At 34.7% G+C, this 19,252-nt stretch overlaps 1 protein-coding gene across 1 annotated transcript in view; it reads right to left on the reverse strand.

Annotated features, from left to right (window-relative positions):
• Nucleotides 1–19,252, reverse strand: part of TNKS (tankyrase) — a 182,858-nt gene that overhangs the window by 123,671 nt on the left and 39,935 nt on the right. Inside the window, exon 3 of the mRNA XM_007174051.2 lies at nucleotides 10,147–10,242. Coding sequence (XP_007174113.2) covers nucleotides 10,147–10,242 — 96 coding nt within the window. The remainder of the gene's footprint in view (nucleotides 1–10,146; nucleotides 10,243–19,252) is intronic.

A 19,252-nucleotide genomic window follows, 5' to 3' on the forward strand; every position in this document is an offset into this window, starting at 1 on the left:
GTCAACCTATATTTTTTTGCACCATCACACCCTGCTCCAATTTCCTCAGCCTTATGAATGAGTAAGGTAAGGCAGGGACACTGACAAAGCTGGAGTACAGCAGGAAAAGATGGTATTCTGCAAAAATTCCATCAGTAAACTCTCCAATACTAAGTTAGTTACTTTAATTACAGAGCCTCTTTAATCCTAAATAATTACCAATTACTCCCTTTACTCCACTATTCAGGGACACCTCATTTTTTAAATAATAAAGCCTCATGATATGTGTTTCAATGACTTTTTAAAGTTTCAGAAAAATAACTCTCCTACGTTAGATAAACTAGGAAAATACTGGCTACTGGGCTATTCCAACCTTAGGGCTGAGCCAAAGAGTAAATGGAAATAATGAACAGCACAGAAAGAAGATCATGAAGGAGGGGACTATGGGCTTATCTACCAGTTACCAACTGATAAAGCAGCAAGCTGTTGATAACTTTTACTTTTAGTCACAATTATTTCAGCTGTAAACGCTAAAATCATAATTTTGCTTTTTATTCACCTATAAAAAGCTAATGCATTAAACAATTAAGTTCTCTGCAGTACTATATGAATAGTACTGAGAGTCCAATCATACCCCTCATAACTCACAGTTGCTTAAATATAGGTTTCTGATCAGCAGGTAGATTTAGAAATATGAGCATGCCACCGAAATTCCTATTGTTCATGTAGTTACACTCAATGCTTAAATCCTCAGAGTATACATATGAGAAATGACTGATTGCAAATAGTAATAACTGATCAAAAATAGTTTCAAGACTTCTAGGAAAATGGAGTAGATGTACTTTTCTGTATTCTTCCCACCAAGTACACCTAAAAAAACCTGGACATCATATGTAAAATATATATAAGAAGACTCTCAATGGTGGACAGAAGAAGGCAGACCAGTTAAGGACCTTGGTACACAAGGAATGACTCATGGTGGTGAGTTCTCAAGTCCTTTTTGCCCCATATATACAGACTTAAGAGCTGAAGAAGCTGACAACTCAGAAAATGCCAATAGGTGCAGACAAACAAAAGTCTGTTCTCTCAAGCCAAAGGGCCAGGAAAGGGAAAGTCTGGCATGACAGAAAACCTTTAGACAATAACTGCCTCTTCCAGTCAAATACTACAAAAAACAAAAAACAAAAAAAACCCCAAAAACAAAAACAAAAAAACTGTGGCTCTACCCCTACTCATGAAGCAAAGGCCTGCGATGAGTCTAAATTTGCAAGCTCACTAGGAAACAAGACTTCATCTCTGCCAGGTAACAATTAGCCCCTCCTCACCACAGTGTTGGTGGAGACCACAGACGGCCACAAACTTTCACTACAGCCCAATGGTAATGAAGTCAACCCTCTTCTCCTCCTGTGATGTCAGTCAAGGCCATGTGGGGAAAAGATCAGCAAGGATAGAGAAGGACTCAATAACACCATCAACGAACAGAACGGAACAGACATTTATAGAACGCTCCATCCAACAACAGCCAAAACACATTCTTTTTACATGCCCATTTAACATATACCAACATAGACCACATTCTGGGCCATAAAACAAAAATTTTTTAATGAAAAGAACTGAAAACATAACAAGTGTTGTCCAACCACAATCAAATCAAACTAGAAGGTATATCAAAAAGGTAATAGAAAAATCTCCAAACACTTAGATTCTAAACAACATACATCCACTAAATATTTAACCATGGGTTAAAGAGAAAGTATTTAACCATGGGTTAAAGAGAAAGTCTCGAGAATTAAAAAAGAATATATTGAACTGAATGAAAATAAAAATAGAACGTATCAAAATTTGTGGAATACAGCCAAAGTAGTACTTAGAGGGAAATTTATGGCACTAAATGCATATATCAGAAAAGAGGAGAAGTCTCAAATCAATTTTCTAAACTACCACCCCAAGAAAAAGAGTGAAATAAGCCCAAAGTAAGCAGAAGGAAATAATAAACATAAGAACAGAAATCAACATAACTGAAAAAAAAAATCAATGAAACAATGACTTGGTTCTTTGAAAAGGGTCAATAAAACTGACAAACTTCTAGGAAACACTAGTAACACAGAAGAGAAAACACAAATTACCAATTATCAGGAATGCAACAGAGGCTATCACTACAAATTCTGCAGACATTAAAAGGTATCTAACAAAAGAAAACTACAAACAACTCTACACACAGAAATCTGACAGCTTAGATGAAATTCCTTGAAAGACATAAGCTACCAAAACTCACACAAGGAAAAAATATATAACCTAATTAGCCCTGTACCTATTAGAGATATTGAATGAATAATAATCTTCCAAAAAAGAAAGTACCAGTCCCAGATGGTTTCACTGGTGAATTCTACCAAACATTTATAAAAGAAATAATTTCTTCTAGAAAACAATCTCATCTAGAAAATAAAAGCAGATGGAACACTTCCTAATTCATTCTATGAAGCCAGCATTATCCTAATACCAAAATAAAGACATTACAAGTAGGGAAAACTACAGAATCAGTATTTCTGGTGATGGAAATGTTTTGTATCTTTAGTGCATCAATGTCAATATTCTGGTTGTGATACCATACTACAGTTTTGCAAGATGTTACCACTAAGGGAAAATAATAAAGAGGGTACTGGGAACCTCCCTGTATTATTTCTTACAACTGCATGTGAACCTACAATTATGTCAAAATAAAAGTTTAATGAAAATTTCATTAACCCTTACAATACTAAAGCATTAATGAATTCTAATGTCGCACGTTCTACTTAAGAAAGCAAATGTTAACTAATTATTATAAGAAAATTTAAAACAGCCATTTAAAACAGCAGTTTGGTTGTAGTTGAAGCTCTAATATAAACTGCAATGAAAATGCTATAAGGTTGCTACAGTTTACTAGGGAAAATGACAGTTGCTCTCAGAGTACACTAACAAGATACTATGCTTCACAAATATGTCATTTTTGATGAGTTAAATGATCATGCTGGTTTTAATGATCATTAAAGTAGGCCTACTGGCTTTAATTACACAAAAGGTTGATGGGAAGAGGGTGAAATACTAGAATTCTGGGTTATCTAAACAGAAAATTTCTATTCTCTCCCATTCCATATATTTATGTCTAACTGTAACTCATTTAAGGCGTACACACTTAAATTATTTGAGCTGCCTCTTATTCATTATGAAATGAATAGTTCAAACATTTTGATTATTATATCTTTCCTTATAGCTTCTGATAAATGGAATATTTATAAATGGAATATTTCTTGCCATATCAATAAACAAAGGATGTCACAGTCATCAAGGATTGCAGCCCTCCAACGTGAGCCAGTGAGCCCTGAGAAAACTCAGAGCTGAAAAGAATACGCCATCTAGCAGCCATCAGACTGCAGCCACTCCCTGCGGTGAGCCCTGAGAAAACTCAGTTTGTGAAAATACAGGATACTGGCCCCAGAAAGCTGAGGTGCATATCAAAGGAATGATTTCAGTGAGCCCAGACTCTTGCATCTTCCCATACATAGAAAAGCACTAAATTCCTTAACTTGAGATACCTGGTTTTCTTTAATTGAAGATAATCTTTTCACTACCTGTCCTTTTGTTGTAAAACTCCTATATATCCTGGCTCCTCCCCTCACTTCCTTGGAGCAGTTTCTCAGTCATCTGAGAGCTATCTCTCAGAGTTATCTGTTAGCCGTCTCCCGGGCTGTAGTCTTCATTTTGCCCCAAATAAAACTTAACTTGCAACTCTCACGTTGTGCTTTCTTTTTTTTAAGTCAACACGACACTTCTAAATATTGTTTTCTTAATATTTCAAATGAATGTTATTCAAGCCTGCTGCCTAGAGAGCAAAGACTTAAGAACATCATTTATAAAGTTGGATAAATCAATTTATTATCCAAGTAAGTCATTTTCTTATAATAATACAATGATAAATCTTGCAGGTAATATTAATCAGGTAAATTTTCTTCTTTTTGAAAAGAACAATCTTTAAGCTAAGAAAGTAGAGAAACATTATATTAACGGATTGAATTTAAACCCTGAATTTATGGGTCAGTCCAATTTTTCAAACGTGTTTTATACCACATCCTTCTAAATGAATGAGTAGATTAAAAAACCTGATTCTGCATATATAAGAATACTGAACTCTAGAGCCAAACTGCTTGAGTTCAAATCCCAAAAATTTCCCTTAAGGACTGTGAACTTGTAAAAGTAACCTAACTTCTGGTGTAAAAAAAAGGTACAGTGATAATATCTATCTCCTAGTGTTATGAGGATTCAATGCCCTTAGAACAGGTCTTGGCTTACAGAAGCATTCAGGAGTTGTCAGCTGCTATTATTATTACTGTATTTTACATAAAGCTAACTTCTAAAACAAACTTTGGCTTGCTGCAAGTAACCTAAAAGACAATTCAATAAAAACTACTAAATGAACTGAATAGGTGCTAAAAAGAAGAAATGAACTAGCTTCAGGTTAACCTTTGACCTGTTTGTTCAAATAACACTTTAAAATAACACTTTAAAATTTAAATCATGGTGACCTATGTCAGATATGGTCTTTTTAAAAAGGTACTACTTTTATATTCCTCTCCTAAGTCCTTTTCATATTCTTAAGGTTTCAAAAAAGTGTTGCAATCACTTTTAATAACAAAATCTTAATTTTCCTGTTCATGTCCAAAATTATAGACAGATCAAACCATTAATAAAATTTTCTTAACAATTAGTTAAGGGATTAACATTTTCAACACATCTTTAAAATGAGTATTCACACTGTTTTATTTCAATGACAATTTTTAACTTTCTTGCTCTAATACTAAAGGGAATTTTTTTAAAAAGTCAGGAATTCATGTTAACAATAATTTTCACCTAATAAAACTGAAGTGGATAAACATACAGCTTTTCTTTAAAAGTAAGGGATTTCCTTTCAAGGTTTGTTTTCTAGGAGGTACACTGTACTATCAGACTTCCTAATAACTGATAAAAATAATTCCTTAAGTTCAAATTAAGGACATGAGAAATCTGTCTTCAATCATGGAGGCTGATAGTAAAAATGTACTACACATGAAAGGCAATATGCTCTACTCTAGTAGAGCTGATGTGCAAACAGCCCATTAACAAAACAATAACAAAAAGAAGAGTAAAAATTAGGCCTTGGTTTGATATCTGGAAGTCTGATGTGACAGCTGCAGGAAGTTTGATCTTTCCAGAATTGGAATATTCTCAAGCAAAGGAACTAACCAAGAAATCTGTTGATAAAAGGCTCAATAGATACCTTACCCATCACACCAATTAAAAAAAAGAAAAACTTTAATGCACTGTGTTTTAAGAGGTGTACATGACTATAAGCAATTCAAAACAATTTTGAAGAAGTAGAAAATTTAATAAGACTATTACAATATGGCATGAGAGTGAAATAATTAATAGTTATTGAGTACTTGTAGGACCTGGAAAATATGCTGCCCTCAGTGACCAGTAATCAGACCCTAGATGTCCTTATTTATTCAATTGTTTCATGGACTCGTCCAAGTCCTGGACACAATGAAGTGAGCAAGAGAGACAAAAGCCCGAATCCTTGTGAAGCTTTTATTCTATTGGAGCAAAAAAATAACAACAACAAACTAATGCAATTTCAGATATCCATAAAGATAATAAAGTAATAAATCCATAAGGAAAATGAAGTAAGCTAATGGGATTGAGAACAAGAAGGCTTCTGTGAGGAGTAAACATTTGAGTGGAGTCTGACTGATGACCCATGTGAAGTTCTGGGGCACCGTCCCAGTTTTAGTAAAGAGCATGTGTTGGTCCAGACACAGAAAGGGGCTTCATCTGCGTGAGGAGCAGCAAGCATACAGCTGTAGCTGAAGCAAAGAGCTCAGGGAGAACACAGTACAAGACAAGATCAGAGATATGCAAGGCAGGGGCCCGATCATGGTCGGCTAGGGTTGAAGTCTGGATTTTATTCAGGGGTAATGAGAATATATTAATGAATTTTCTAATCACAGCACTGATTTATGCTTTAGAAAGACCACTCCAGCTATAGTGGAGGCAGAGAGACCCATTATGAAGCTACCGCTGTCATGAAAGAAAGACGAAAGGCGTGTACTAGGGCTAGAGCAGTGAAGCTGGTAAGAAATGGTTGGATTGGTGATTTGAAAGTATGGTAGACCTGAATTACTGATAGGTTGCTTTCAAAACGTGAGAAAAAGAAAGGAATCCTAAATTTTGGCTTAAGCAAAACCTAGCAGTCAAACCTACCGAGGCAGGGTCCAGATCATTTAACTCTTTGCTCATCATGCTGAAGGCTTTCGTTTTATCTGAAAAGCAGTAGGAAGCAGTGAAGAAGAAGAACAACAACAAAAAAGAGATAGGATTCCAGATATATCTTGCTGATTTAACACACCAGGCTATGCAAGCACACACCAGACCCCTCAACATTGCCTCTAGCCTGAGCCACAGCTGATTCCTTCTAGAAACGGAGCCAGCCCATCAATCACAGATTAGAATTTCCTCAGAAGTGCAATGAATCCAGACAAAAGTTTATTCTTGAGACACCTTGGTGCAAATATATTCCTCTCCCTTATTCCCCTATCCCTAAATCTACTAGGAAACTGCTAGGATGAATTACCTTGGCAACCTTGTGACCATCTAAACTCACTCACTTTACATCCCCGTCATCCTCGGTTCTACCAACGATAACTCTCCTTTGGCCATCTATCCTTTCCCAAACTCTCAGCCTCAATCTGCTGTCACCTCTTCTTATGATCCAACTTCCCACTGTGCCCCACAGAATCCCCTTTACATGATTAACAAATACTCCTACATCCTTATACTCTTCAATGAACACTCCCTTTGTCAACCACCTTTAATTTACCTGTAGCTCTGGCAAAGTAATACCACATGCAGCGCAGCCCTTTAAAAAGGAAGCTCCTCGTTCACCAAATCCCCACATACTTCATTCAGGAATAGAGAGATACATGTGTGTGGATGCTAAGTCTGAATATGTTAAAGAAGCATAATTCCAATGGAAATAATAAAATAACTCTAAATTCACAAGGAGAATAAAGGATGAAAACACTCTACTTAATGGTAAATACTAGAGGATTAGTTCAAAAAACTAAAATATATCCATAGAAGGATACCATGAAATTTATAAATTCATGTTGCAGAAGAATACTTAGCACCTTCTGGGAATATTCATATAACTAAATTAAAAAAAAAGATTATTAAGCAATATGTAATGTATAAGGCTGATTTGATTAAAGAGAAAGAAGAATGCGGGGTGTGTGTACTAAGAAAAAAAGGTTATAAATAAACTATACCAGAATGTTCTCTGTAGGTGGTAGAATAATGAGTAATTTTTTCTTTTTTGTACTTTTCCTATTTTCCCTAATTTCTTAATGAATGTATTTTTTATACCTAGGAAAAAGGTCAAAATAAGTAAATTTTTAAAAATCCATTATCATAACACACCGAAACTGCTCTTCAATGAAATTTACACAGGCTTGTTTAGGCTTTTCCTATCCTTGTTTCCTAAAAAAACAAAAAATAAACAAACAAAACCACCTCCAAGTCCTTCAGTTGACTGCCCAGAACTTCAGTCATTAACCAAAAACAAACAAAAAACCTTCAAGATCTCTTCTAAGCATATCATTGACTTAATAATTCAACAAAGAGTTTAACGAGTCTTTCCAATTAATTATTCTCTTTAAAATACCTAAGTGCACTATTCAAAGCAGATGGCTATATGCTGGGGTCCCTTAGCTGTAAAACTAAGGGTATGTTGTTGTTTTATACAGCTCTGTAAAAACTCATGCATTCTTTATGCGGAAGAGGGTATTAGTCATTTATTTATTTTAAAATATTCGGTAAGAGAGGTTTTCACTTTGTTAATTTCCTTTAAGGAATATACATATATCTATACACAATTTTGGCTAATGCACAAAAGCAGTAACATAAAAAATTTTGTAAGTCATCTTTGGCAATTAAATTCCCAAAGACAAAAAAAATTAAGAACAGAAACTTCACCCTCAAGGTTAAGTAATGGTACTACAACTACATCTGGCATAAAAATAATGACACATCATCTAGAATAATCTCTAATAACTCTAAATTAAGACTTTCCTTTCAAAAGATTCTCTTTTTACCACTGTTCAATCTTTTAAATTTAACTTTGGAAATAATACTTCCACCATAATTCCATCAGAAAGAACTGCTTACAAGAGAACCTGCATGGGCAGAAAAACATTTTGGAATATATTTCACTGCATTATGTAACACGAGTGTGTAAATATCATTAGCTTATATTTTCCACTAGAATGCTTTTCTTTTAAATCATATCTGAAAAATTGTATTTCATTTCCAAAAGAGCATATTCTTGAAAAAAACAATTAATGAGCTCAGTATTATGACCAAGAAGAATTTAATATCTTCCTATCTAAGCCAAATACAGTGCTAGATGCTTTTCCAGGGAAGTTTAACAGACATAGTATCTGTCCTCCAGGAAGCTTTGGTCTCTATGAGTTATTCTGCCAAATTTCTTTCCCAAACTAACAACAGCCAGTATAACCTCCCCTGAAATTCACTTCCACTTAGAAGATAGCTTCTTGTTGTTAATAACTTATATTCAAACTGTCTTTAAAAAAAGTGAAAGTGGATCTAAAGCAGTGCTGCATTAAATGAACAAATGGACAAATCTAACAAACGGACAAGGCAGGCAGTTGAGGACTGAAGAGAAGGAAAGGTCAGATGGAGGACACAGATACAGAGACAGTCTTGGTCAGCATTTATAATATCCCTCTAGTACTGAATTTTCTCCTTTGGTCAGAGACCACTCCAAGGCTGCAATCGTTGCCTGGGGCTTTGCTAAAGGAAGAGACTGAAAGGCTGCAGAACCTAAACAGCAGCCCTGAGGCTACAGACTTTAATTTCATTATTTAAAACTTTATAATTATATTTAAATTTCTTCTTATCTACACTGGTTTAAAATAGCTTTATTCCTCTAGTGTATGTTATCTTGATTCAGCAACTGAATCACCTAAGCTCTTATTAATTTAGATAAATCAGATTACTCTGATTTAGCAGAGATTATGTTAATTTTAACACTGAGGGAAGTTGTCTTTCCATGCAGAGTAATTAAGCAAAATTCCACATATTTTCAAAGCTTTCTGTATATAGATATTTTCCATTCACCTCAGAATCTTTGTTAAAAATGGACTCAACTTAGAAGTGAATAAAAGATTTATTTTCTTCAAACCTGGACAAATTTAAAAGGAAGCTAAAAGTCATTTACTTTCATACAACCTAAAACAATACTGTGAGCACTGCAGTGACAGAGGCTCCAAATTACAAGTCAGTTAAGTAAAAGAAGGCAAAGGCAGCAGAACTCAGATGCTGAGAATAAAAACAAAAATAGATCCAATGCAGCACTCTGCGAATGAAGATCAGTGAAAACGGTTGCTCAATAGCACATCACTTATAGCATTATTTCCTATGTTGTTATTGAGAGAGCCTTTCTATTCCAGCATTTCCTCTTTGTTGGTTCCTGACACTTGCCTTAATAAAACCAATACTTAAGCCAAAATTTTTCACTCTGAAGAAAGAAGGTAATCCATTGCCTCAGTTAAAAAGTACTTTGCTATCATGGTAAAAGGGAGAAGATAATGATAAAAATATAAACAGAGTGGCAAGGGAGGAGCGGCATCATATTTTATTTAACCATTGATCTAAGCAATAAGGCAGCAGGTTGTCTTTCCTATCAAAACTACTTTTATAAAGTAATACAAATGCCCTTGCTTGCTCAATAGTGAAGGTCTTCAAAAGAATCAACTGAGAAGATGAGGTACAGGAAATTACAATCCAAACCATAAAAAAAAAAAGTCTAAAGCAGGAATAATTATGTTATCATTTAATGCTGTAATTCTCAGAAATTCTAAGTATAATAAGCAATCCTATTGCTTATGCTTATGCCAGTACAGCGATTAACAAAAACAGTTAATATAACAAATCAATAATAGAGATAATGGCATATATATTTGTTGAGTTTTTATCAGTAGAAAAAAAATAAAATTCAGACCATAAAGATTTTATAAAAGCAAGCTAATAGATCCAATAGCTAGTAGATAAAATAATCGGGCAGCTCTGTTCTCTTACCTGTAAGGACAGCTTTTGCTGAAGGATCTGCCAGGTCCAGGGCTGATTTCCCATCAGTGTTCCGAATGTTTGGATCAGCTCCGTGCTGCAGCAGCACTGTGCAGGGAAAGCAGAAACAGTATCTTACCTCAGGGATACAAAGATTATTTACTGGTAAGTGCCGCCTCGGCATGGTGTAGGCATAAACATACATTGCACAATTTTTTCTCTTTCAAGAAAAAAAAAAGAAAGAAAGAAAAAGAAAAAAAAGCACTGCAGCAAAGGATCCTCTCTAGAGTAAAGCGAAGTTGGCAACTTGTGGTACAGTATTATCACATGACTTAACATCATAAACACGAAACTAGAAAAATCCTGCAACAGACAGTTCGGGTTTGCCTCCTTCAGGCAGAAGGATGAGGAGCTGCATGCTCGCTGCCTCGCACTGTGAAATCCTCTCACTGTGAGCCTGCCCTGTCTTTACTACCACTGTGGCTGCTTGTTGCTGCTGCTGCTTCACTGCCGAATTTCCCACCGCTTCCTCGTCTTGGAACAGCTGTAATACTGTGCAAGCCTTTTAGTGATCACCGCTTACATGTATGGAAACTCACCAGAACATACTGGCTTGCTTCCAAAAAGTTTACCAGACACAGTAACGCATGCAACTTTGGTTCCCTGTAGCCGAGCTGCAGAAAGGAACTGCCTTCCACAATAATTCTGGCCATCAAAAATTTTTAGAATCAGAAATTCAATCACTATGATATATGCTGAGGAATGAATGTTACACATGCTATATTGGGTAAAAAGTAGCTACAGAGAATTTTGAGATGTGTAGGCTTCCAAAAGAGAGAATCACTGTTTAAGTAAAATCCAGATATAATTTATTAATCTAAAACATTTCTCAACTACATCTGGTATGTGTGTGTACAGGGGCGGGGTGGGGATGGTGGAGGGGGAGGGTGGGTGTTGCTATAACACTACCCAACCAATGGTTAAACTAATAAATATATTAAAAACTAGTCTAATAAGCAAAGTTCAATTACAAGTTATTCTAACAGTTCAAATCAAACACAAGATTTTGTGTACTCCTGGAGAGAACAGAAGTTGTTACCATTTACCAATATTCTATAGCATAAATTTAAAACAAAGCAGAAATATTAAATGCAAATAAATGGTTAAAGACATGTTATATAATGACTGTTGATGTGTCCCAGATTTTCATTCATTAACAGTCCCACGCTAAAGTACATACATTCTTTAGGAATATCTGGAAGGCAAGCCTCATATATTACTAAGTATAGAGCTTTATAAAGCTCTTCTTCTCCCTTTAATACATAAGCCATCTAGTCGATGGCTTTATTATAAGGTACAAAGGAATAGCCTTATCTAGAATTGGGACGCAGCTGCTGGGACAGCGTGCATCAGCATCTCTTGCACTAAATCTTGGATACTTTCAGACTTGGGATAACAAAAACTAGCCATGGCTTGAAAAGATGCAGTGAGATTTTGCTAAGACTTTCACTCTTGACTGTAAGCAATGAACATAATTCTTTTCCAGATGTTTATAAAGTGACAAAAGTAGCACAAAATAGCAAGTACCATAATGTGAAACTGTAGTTATTCTTTCATCGTAATGAATAAACTTTCACAGCAATATATATTTTTTTATTCCAGGAAGAAATCCCAACATGAAGATTTGGTTTGTAAAGGGTCTTTATCATGAAGCAAGCTCGTGTATCAAATGTAAAGATGACAGCTATCGCTATATCTTTATTTAGTTGCTGAGTGATCACATGCAAAAAGTAGAAAACAAAGAAATAACAGCTACCATGAAAAGCTGAGTTTTTTTATCGCATACTTCGAGAACTTCAGAACCTGCTTTAAACAAGAAGTATAAGAACGTAGTTTAACATCCTTGATGATAATATGGTGGGAGCTTTTACTTTGCAGCTTAATGCGTGGTAGAGGCAAAACATAGAAAGCCTTATCGTTCCTCCAAAAGTCACCTAAAGTCTCAGCCTTACCTATTATATCTTTGCTATTTTGCAACAGAAATCTGCCCTTACAGTTTAGCTGCAGTTTTGCTTTGTTTTAGTAGACTTTGAAAGGAGTAATCTTTTCACTAGAAATATCTGTTTTCTAAACATTTTTGAGTCATATGCATCTCATTCATTGGACCTGAACACACAGAAACATCACTGAAGAGTTACATAGCAACAGGGAATAAGAAGCTGAATTTTCCAAACCAGATGCTGATAACAAAATCCACGTTAGAAAATAATCGAACCATTTTAATTCACCAGATATGGGTAAAAACCCCACAAAACTCAGTAGAGTTAAGAGTTTTAGGAGCAATAAAGGTATCCATAACTAGACCACAAGGGATCTAAACTTACCTAACTTTTTATAAAAGGGCAGCACTGGGGAGATTAAATGGGAACAAAAAATGGCATCAAAAGTACTAAGCACGGAGCCTGATAATACATATCAACTAATACTAATATTTAAAGCACATTTTAAAATGTATTTGTACTCTCAACTCTACCATTAACTACTAATTCATTGCTTTGTCCTAGAGCCAAACCTTCAGATCTTAACTTTTTCTGTAAAGGGCCAGAGAGAAAATATATTAGGCTTTGTAGACCATATGGTCTCTGTCTCAGCTGTTCAGCCTTGCCTCAACCCCATCATTACAGAGGAAAAGCAGCCACAGACAATACTTAAAGGCATGTGTGTGGCTCTGTTTCAATAAAACTTTATTAAAATTTGAATTCTGTATAATTCTCATATATAAGGAAATATTATTATTATTGTGTACTTTAAAAAATCATTTAAAATGTAAAAACAATTCTTAGCTTACAGGACATACAAAAAACAAGGGGTGAACTGGATTTGACCCATGGTCATAGTCTGCCAACCTCGACCTTGGGCAGTGATAGATAAAGTGTGGGCAGTGATGGACAAAGTGTGGTCCATGGACTGTTCTAGTCCTAGAACTCTCTGTAATCCATCGACATTGAGATAACCACAGAAATTAAGAGGAAGCATTTAAAACCATGTGTGTCATTTTAAAATTACTTTTTCCAGTACCTCATCTTTATTGTAGTTTACAGAGTTATTGGCCTGCCATGCATTGGGGAAGGAAAAAAACTGGTCCCTGACCACAGACAAGGTTGAGAAGCACTAAGCCAGTTCCCAGGTCTATAAAGTGAAGGACCTGGACTAGATAAATGATTTCTATGTATCTAGACTAGGCCTCAAATCCCTGATAATGTTTTTAGAGTTACAGTCTAAGCATTAAGATCTAAAATCTTAAAAGAGAAAAAAAGATTTGCCTCAAGCAGACCCTTTTCCTTCCCTACCCTTTTAATCAAAATGGAAAAAAAAAAGATTTATTTATCCTAACACTTGATTTAACAAAAACAAAACTAGTAGCTGAGACCATGATCAAAGTTGTAGGGTACATACTAAAAAGTACCAAACTACTTCTTGAGCAATTCCTCAAGTCAAATTTGTTTCACACTATTCCCTATGAAAATCTGTGTGATCTTCTGTGTGATTTTCTAAAACCAGAAGAACAGCACATACATAGGGCAAAGATAACAACCATGGCTTTCAAGAATGTCAGTCTGTACTTGAAGTGGCGACATGTAGGACTCTCAATGCTGGATGCTTCAAAAGTTGCTTTCAAAGTTCTGTGCTACCAAAAGGAATAATAAAATATGACTACGGATACATAATACAATTAGAAATTCATCTTGTAACAGATTCTTCTTCAAAAGTAGCACAAATGTCTGAAGCAAAGTTCCCAGAATATACAATCAATATACAAACTAAGGTTTGAAAGAAAAACAAGGAAACTAAAATCTGAGTAACATTCAGTAAGTAAATTCGAGACTACTGTGGACGGACATTCAAAATCTCCTTGTATTATCTTTAACCAATTAGGGCATTATCAAACCTCAAATCCCAAATGACTAGGCTGTATATCTCAAATCCATTTATCTCCTTTGGAAGTTATAAGGGTGGAGAAAATATAGCAGCTAGCATAATAACAGAGAGTTAAATCCAAGGTAAGATCAGAATATTCAAAATGACATTCTCAAAAGAGCTATGGCAAGAAGGACATGTGATTTTCCTATTTCTGGTGCAAACATTCAGCTACAGTGAGCCAGATTCAGGGAGCATGCCTTCAGTCTGTGACCAATGCGGCAGAGACTGAAATCGATTCATTTAATTCCTCAAAACTATTAAATTTAAGCATTCATATCATTTTAGAAAATATTTCTACACGTATGCAAAGCCTCATCTTATCAGATTCCTAGAAAAATACGAAGTGCTATTATGATAAATTATATTTAAGTACAGGCACTAAAAACTGATTTAAGAAGATAGAAGAAATAGAAACAATGTGAATTTTCCAAGCTAAAGATGTAGCAAGGCTTTTAGGTAAATTATGAAAAAGCATTTAAGTATAGTTTTCACTTTTAATGGCAGAAACCCTCCTATTAAGATATGGTAAATTCTTTGTTATGTGAATTTTAGAGCCACATTAAAGGTCTAAAACTGTTCTTCACAATGAACAGACACTCAATTTTAAAAGAAGTTATGTTTATGTTAAAATGTTTTTCAAGTATTTCATAGTCATCTTACTCTTTTGAGTATAGAGATACTCATTTGACTGAGTTTCTAAAATTAAATCACACAAAGCACCAAGTTTAGCAAATAAAATTTTTAATTTTAGAGCAAAATACTGAGACCAAATTTTAACTAGCTATAATCTTCAATGCATAAGACAAAAGATATACAAACTTCTAATATATGAAAAGATGCTCAATATCATTATTCAAAAGAAAATGCAAATTTAAAAGATGGGCAATAACCCATCTTTTATTATTAATGGTATTCCATATTAATGAGAATGTACTAAACTGGAACTCTCATCCATTGCTGGTGGGCATATAGAGTGGTATGTAACTACTTTGGAAATCAATTTGGCAATGACTTATAAAGGTAAATATACACTACTGTATGTTCTAACATCCTACTTTTAGATATTTATCCAAGAGGAAAAGAAATATGTCCATACAAAACACCTGCACATGGAAATTTCATGTTTATTTAGAAAAGCAAAAAAATGAAAAACATCTCAATATTCATCAACAGGTGAAAGGATAAGCAAATTGTAGCATATCCATACAGAAGAATACTACTTAGCAATAAAAAGAAATAAACTATTGACTCATACTAGAGGGATGAAATCTCTACAACATGCTGAGCAAAAGGAGCCATACAGGAAAGAACATATTTCTAGAACAGAAAACTAATCTACAGTGACAGAAAACAGATCAATTGTTCCCTGGGGATGGTGGAGGGGAAGAGAAAACTGACTGCCAATGGACACCAAAGAACTTTTCAGAGTGATAAAACTGCTCTATTAAATTGTGGTAGTGGTTACATGGGCGTATACATTTGTCAAAACTCGTCAATATATATACTTAAAATGGATGCATTTTATTTCATTTTCTCAAACTAATTTTATGTTGTAATTCAATAAAGTTGATTTTTTAAAAGCTCAATAGAGGGGTTTAATCACAGATTAGATAAATCTGAAGAGAGATTTATTGACCTGGAAAACATGTCAACAGATCCAAGAATGCTGCAAGGAGAAATAATCATGGACAAAGGATGGAGTGAGAAGGTCTAATATGTTGTAATCAGTCTTAAAAGAAACACATACATATCTGAAGAGATAATGCCTAAGATTTTCCCATAACTAATAAAAGATACAAATTTATACGTTCAAGAAGCTCAAACAGGATAAACTCAATGATACAGAAAAAAAATATTACACATATAAATTAGGAACAACTACTATGAAAAAATAGCTGATAATTCAAAACAAAGCAATAAGTTTATAGAGTAATACGTCGGAGGTAAATAATTTGTGAACTTACCCTAACTATAGTGTATGTTATACTATATAGCAGATATTAAGCAATGATTTAATTATAAATCTGTTTCCATGTATATCTGCAAAAAACAATATTTTTACAAGTGTAAAAACACCATATTCCTATTCTTGGGATAAATTTAATTTAGGTAACATCAATTAAATTACATTATACCTTAAAAATTACTTTAAAATAAATGTTAATAGCTTTAAATACATTCCTACAAACACTACTCTAGAACCAAGATATATAAGGTCTGACTAGGCAAATCAAAGAAAACTCTTTGATATAAATTTAATATTTATTTTCATTTGCAGAATTTTTTGTTTTAAAAATATTTTATTTCCTCTTTATATATTTTAGAATTCTCTTCCTTTATTAAGATCTATCTTCTTACCAGCAGTTTCCACCCCCAAATAAACTATTTAAATCCTTCAAATTCTAACATTCATAGGAGATAAATACTGGTTCTACACAGCAAATTAAATTTGGGACTCAGAAAGAGTGACCAGTTCTATTCCCTGTCAACATACTCATGCTAATCAGTAAGTTTCTCTCAACATAAACTAGACTCATGTTGATTTTTTTTTTGATGCTCAGTGGTATCTTTTCACTGAATGAGTAGTGACATTCACTGAGTGAAGAAGGCTTCTTTCATCTTAATTAATATCCTTTGGAGAAACCTCTGAGAACCTCATAATATAATGCCTAGCCTAATGTGACCCTACTTATAAAACTCCTCTGAAATGGAGATTTAAGAGCAGGTATTCTGGTATATAATGAACAGAGATCCGAGCAAGCTGGAGAAAAGTTTTGAAGTAATGGTTGTGTGGTCTTAGCTTGGCCTGGTTAGCCAAAAATTAAGATGATTAAGTGATTTTCTAGTGCCTAGGGCTACACTGTCCAATACAGTAGCCACTATCCGTATGTTAGTATTGAGTCTTTGAAATGTGGCTAGTGAGATTGATGATCGGAATTATTAATTATATTTAATTTTAATTAATTTAAATATTAAGTTGATACATGATACACTGGTACATAATTCAGTTATTGGAAAATGTTTAATATGTTTTGAACACCTTAGATATGTGAATCTACTGTTTCAACTGTAAATTTTATTAAATCTAAATACAGATCAAGTATTACTGATGAAAAGTTTGCTTGAATTGAGATGTGCTTTAAGTAGAAGATATACACTAGATTTCAGAAACCAGTTGAAAAAAATATAAAATTTTTCATTAATAATGTTTTTAAATCTTGTATACCATTTTTAAAGGTTATTTCCCATTTACAGTCATTACAAAATATTGGCTCTATTCCCTGGGTTGTTCAATATATCCTGGAGCCTATCTTAACACCCTCCCACTGCCCCACCCCTATATTGCACCTCCCCCACCTCCCCACTGGTAACTACTATTACGTTCTCTATATCTGTGAGTCTACTTCTTTTTTGATATATTCACTAGTTTGTTGTATTTTTTAGATTTCCATATATAAGTGATATCATACAGTATTTGTCTTTCTCTGACTTATTTCACTTAGCATAATAATGTTTTATACTCATTATATGTTGAAATAATATTTTGGATATGCTGCTTTAAGTAATATATTATTAAATTAATATCACCTGTTTCTTTTTAATGTGGCTATTAGAAAAATTTTAATTACATTCAGGTCTGGCATTATGTATCTACTGAACAGCACTACTCTAGAGCAGAGTGAACTGCTGACATTTTGGACCAGATAATTATTTACTGCAGGTGTAGGGTGATGGCTCCACCATGGTGCCCTGGAGACTCTGCAAGTATCCTCACATGCTAAGCAAAGACTTGAATCACAGTTCATCTGTGTCTTGGTGCAAATGCCTTGTGACCTCTGGAAATGAAAGATGAGAGACTTGCAAGGAGCTACTCTGAGGCCACCTTCCACTCACCTCTCTACCTTCCCTCATCACTTCCCACTTCTGATGAGGTAGGGTAGGGGGCTTTCTTCCTCTCCCCTTCTATTGGCTCTTCAGCAACAGAGGACCCCACAACTTGTGCTGCAGTCATTCAGCCCTTTTTCTCTCCGTGTCATCCTTTTTGCTGTATGGTACAAGGACCACAAGGAGCTGGCACTTGTGGCATCGTTTCTAGTCAAATTAGTCAGGCCCTGGCTTTGGCCTTGGCTTGTCTTGCAACGTGAACTTGCAACAGTAGGGAGTAGCCCTGGGCATTGTAAGATGTTTAACAGCACCCCTGACCTCTATCCAATAGATGTAAACAGCACTCCCCCACTGTGACAACCAAAAATGTCGCTAGATATTGCTAAATATCTCCTCAATGGGCAAAACTGCTCCTGGCTAAGACCACTGCTCTTTAGGGTCTTAAGGACCCACACCTACTCCCCTCACTCACACTCACACACACACACATGAACTTTTTGTGAGGTGGAATACATGAAGGTCTATGCTTCTCCCCTCTCAACACTTTTACATATTGGGTTACTGCATTAGATTTCATTTGAAGGAAGATTTCTGTGGTTTAATAACATAATAGGAAATAAGCAAATAGTAAATCAATAAAATAGTAACTAGTAAATGTTTTTAAAAATAGCAAATAATAGTAAATGGTAAATAATAAAAATGATTTCTAAGGATTCTTTTAATTTTAAGATGCTGTGACTTATGAATACATCTTTGAGTACTGACTTTATCAAGTAGAGGGCTTTTTTTTTAATTACAAGGGAGAAAAAACTACTTTAACTGGCTTAAACAACACGAACATTTATTGAAGAATAGAGGCATCTCATCAAAAGCAAAGGCAGAAACATGTCCCCAAATTTTTCCTGCTGCTGTCTATCCCTGTCTCCCAGCTTTATCGCCATCACCCTCGGCAACAGACAATACATATACTTGTACTATCTGAACCTTAATTCCAAACTCTCATTAAAGAGAATTTGCTCCAGCTTGCCTCATATCTGGTTCTGGACTTCAAAAGCTTGGCCAGAGAAGCTGGAAGAGGCAATAAAAACAATGGTTATGGGGAAAGAGGCGTTAGTTCTAGAGTACATGGGCGGATCTCAATGGGCATCTACAGCAACAACAGATCTTAAATTTAAAGTATTATGTAGATATGGCTATACATGGTGAATGAATCTTTACAAAAATGTCTCTATTTTACATATTTCTACAGTGT

This window comes from Balaenoptera acutorostrata, chromosome 21 (assembly GCF_949987535.1).
Source record: "Balaenoptera acutorostrata chromosome 21, mBalAcu1.1, whole genome shotgun sequence".
NCBI lineage: Eukaryota > Metazoa > Chordata > Mammalia > Artiodactyla > Balaenopteridae > Balaenoptera > Balaenoptera acutorostrata.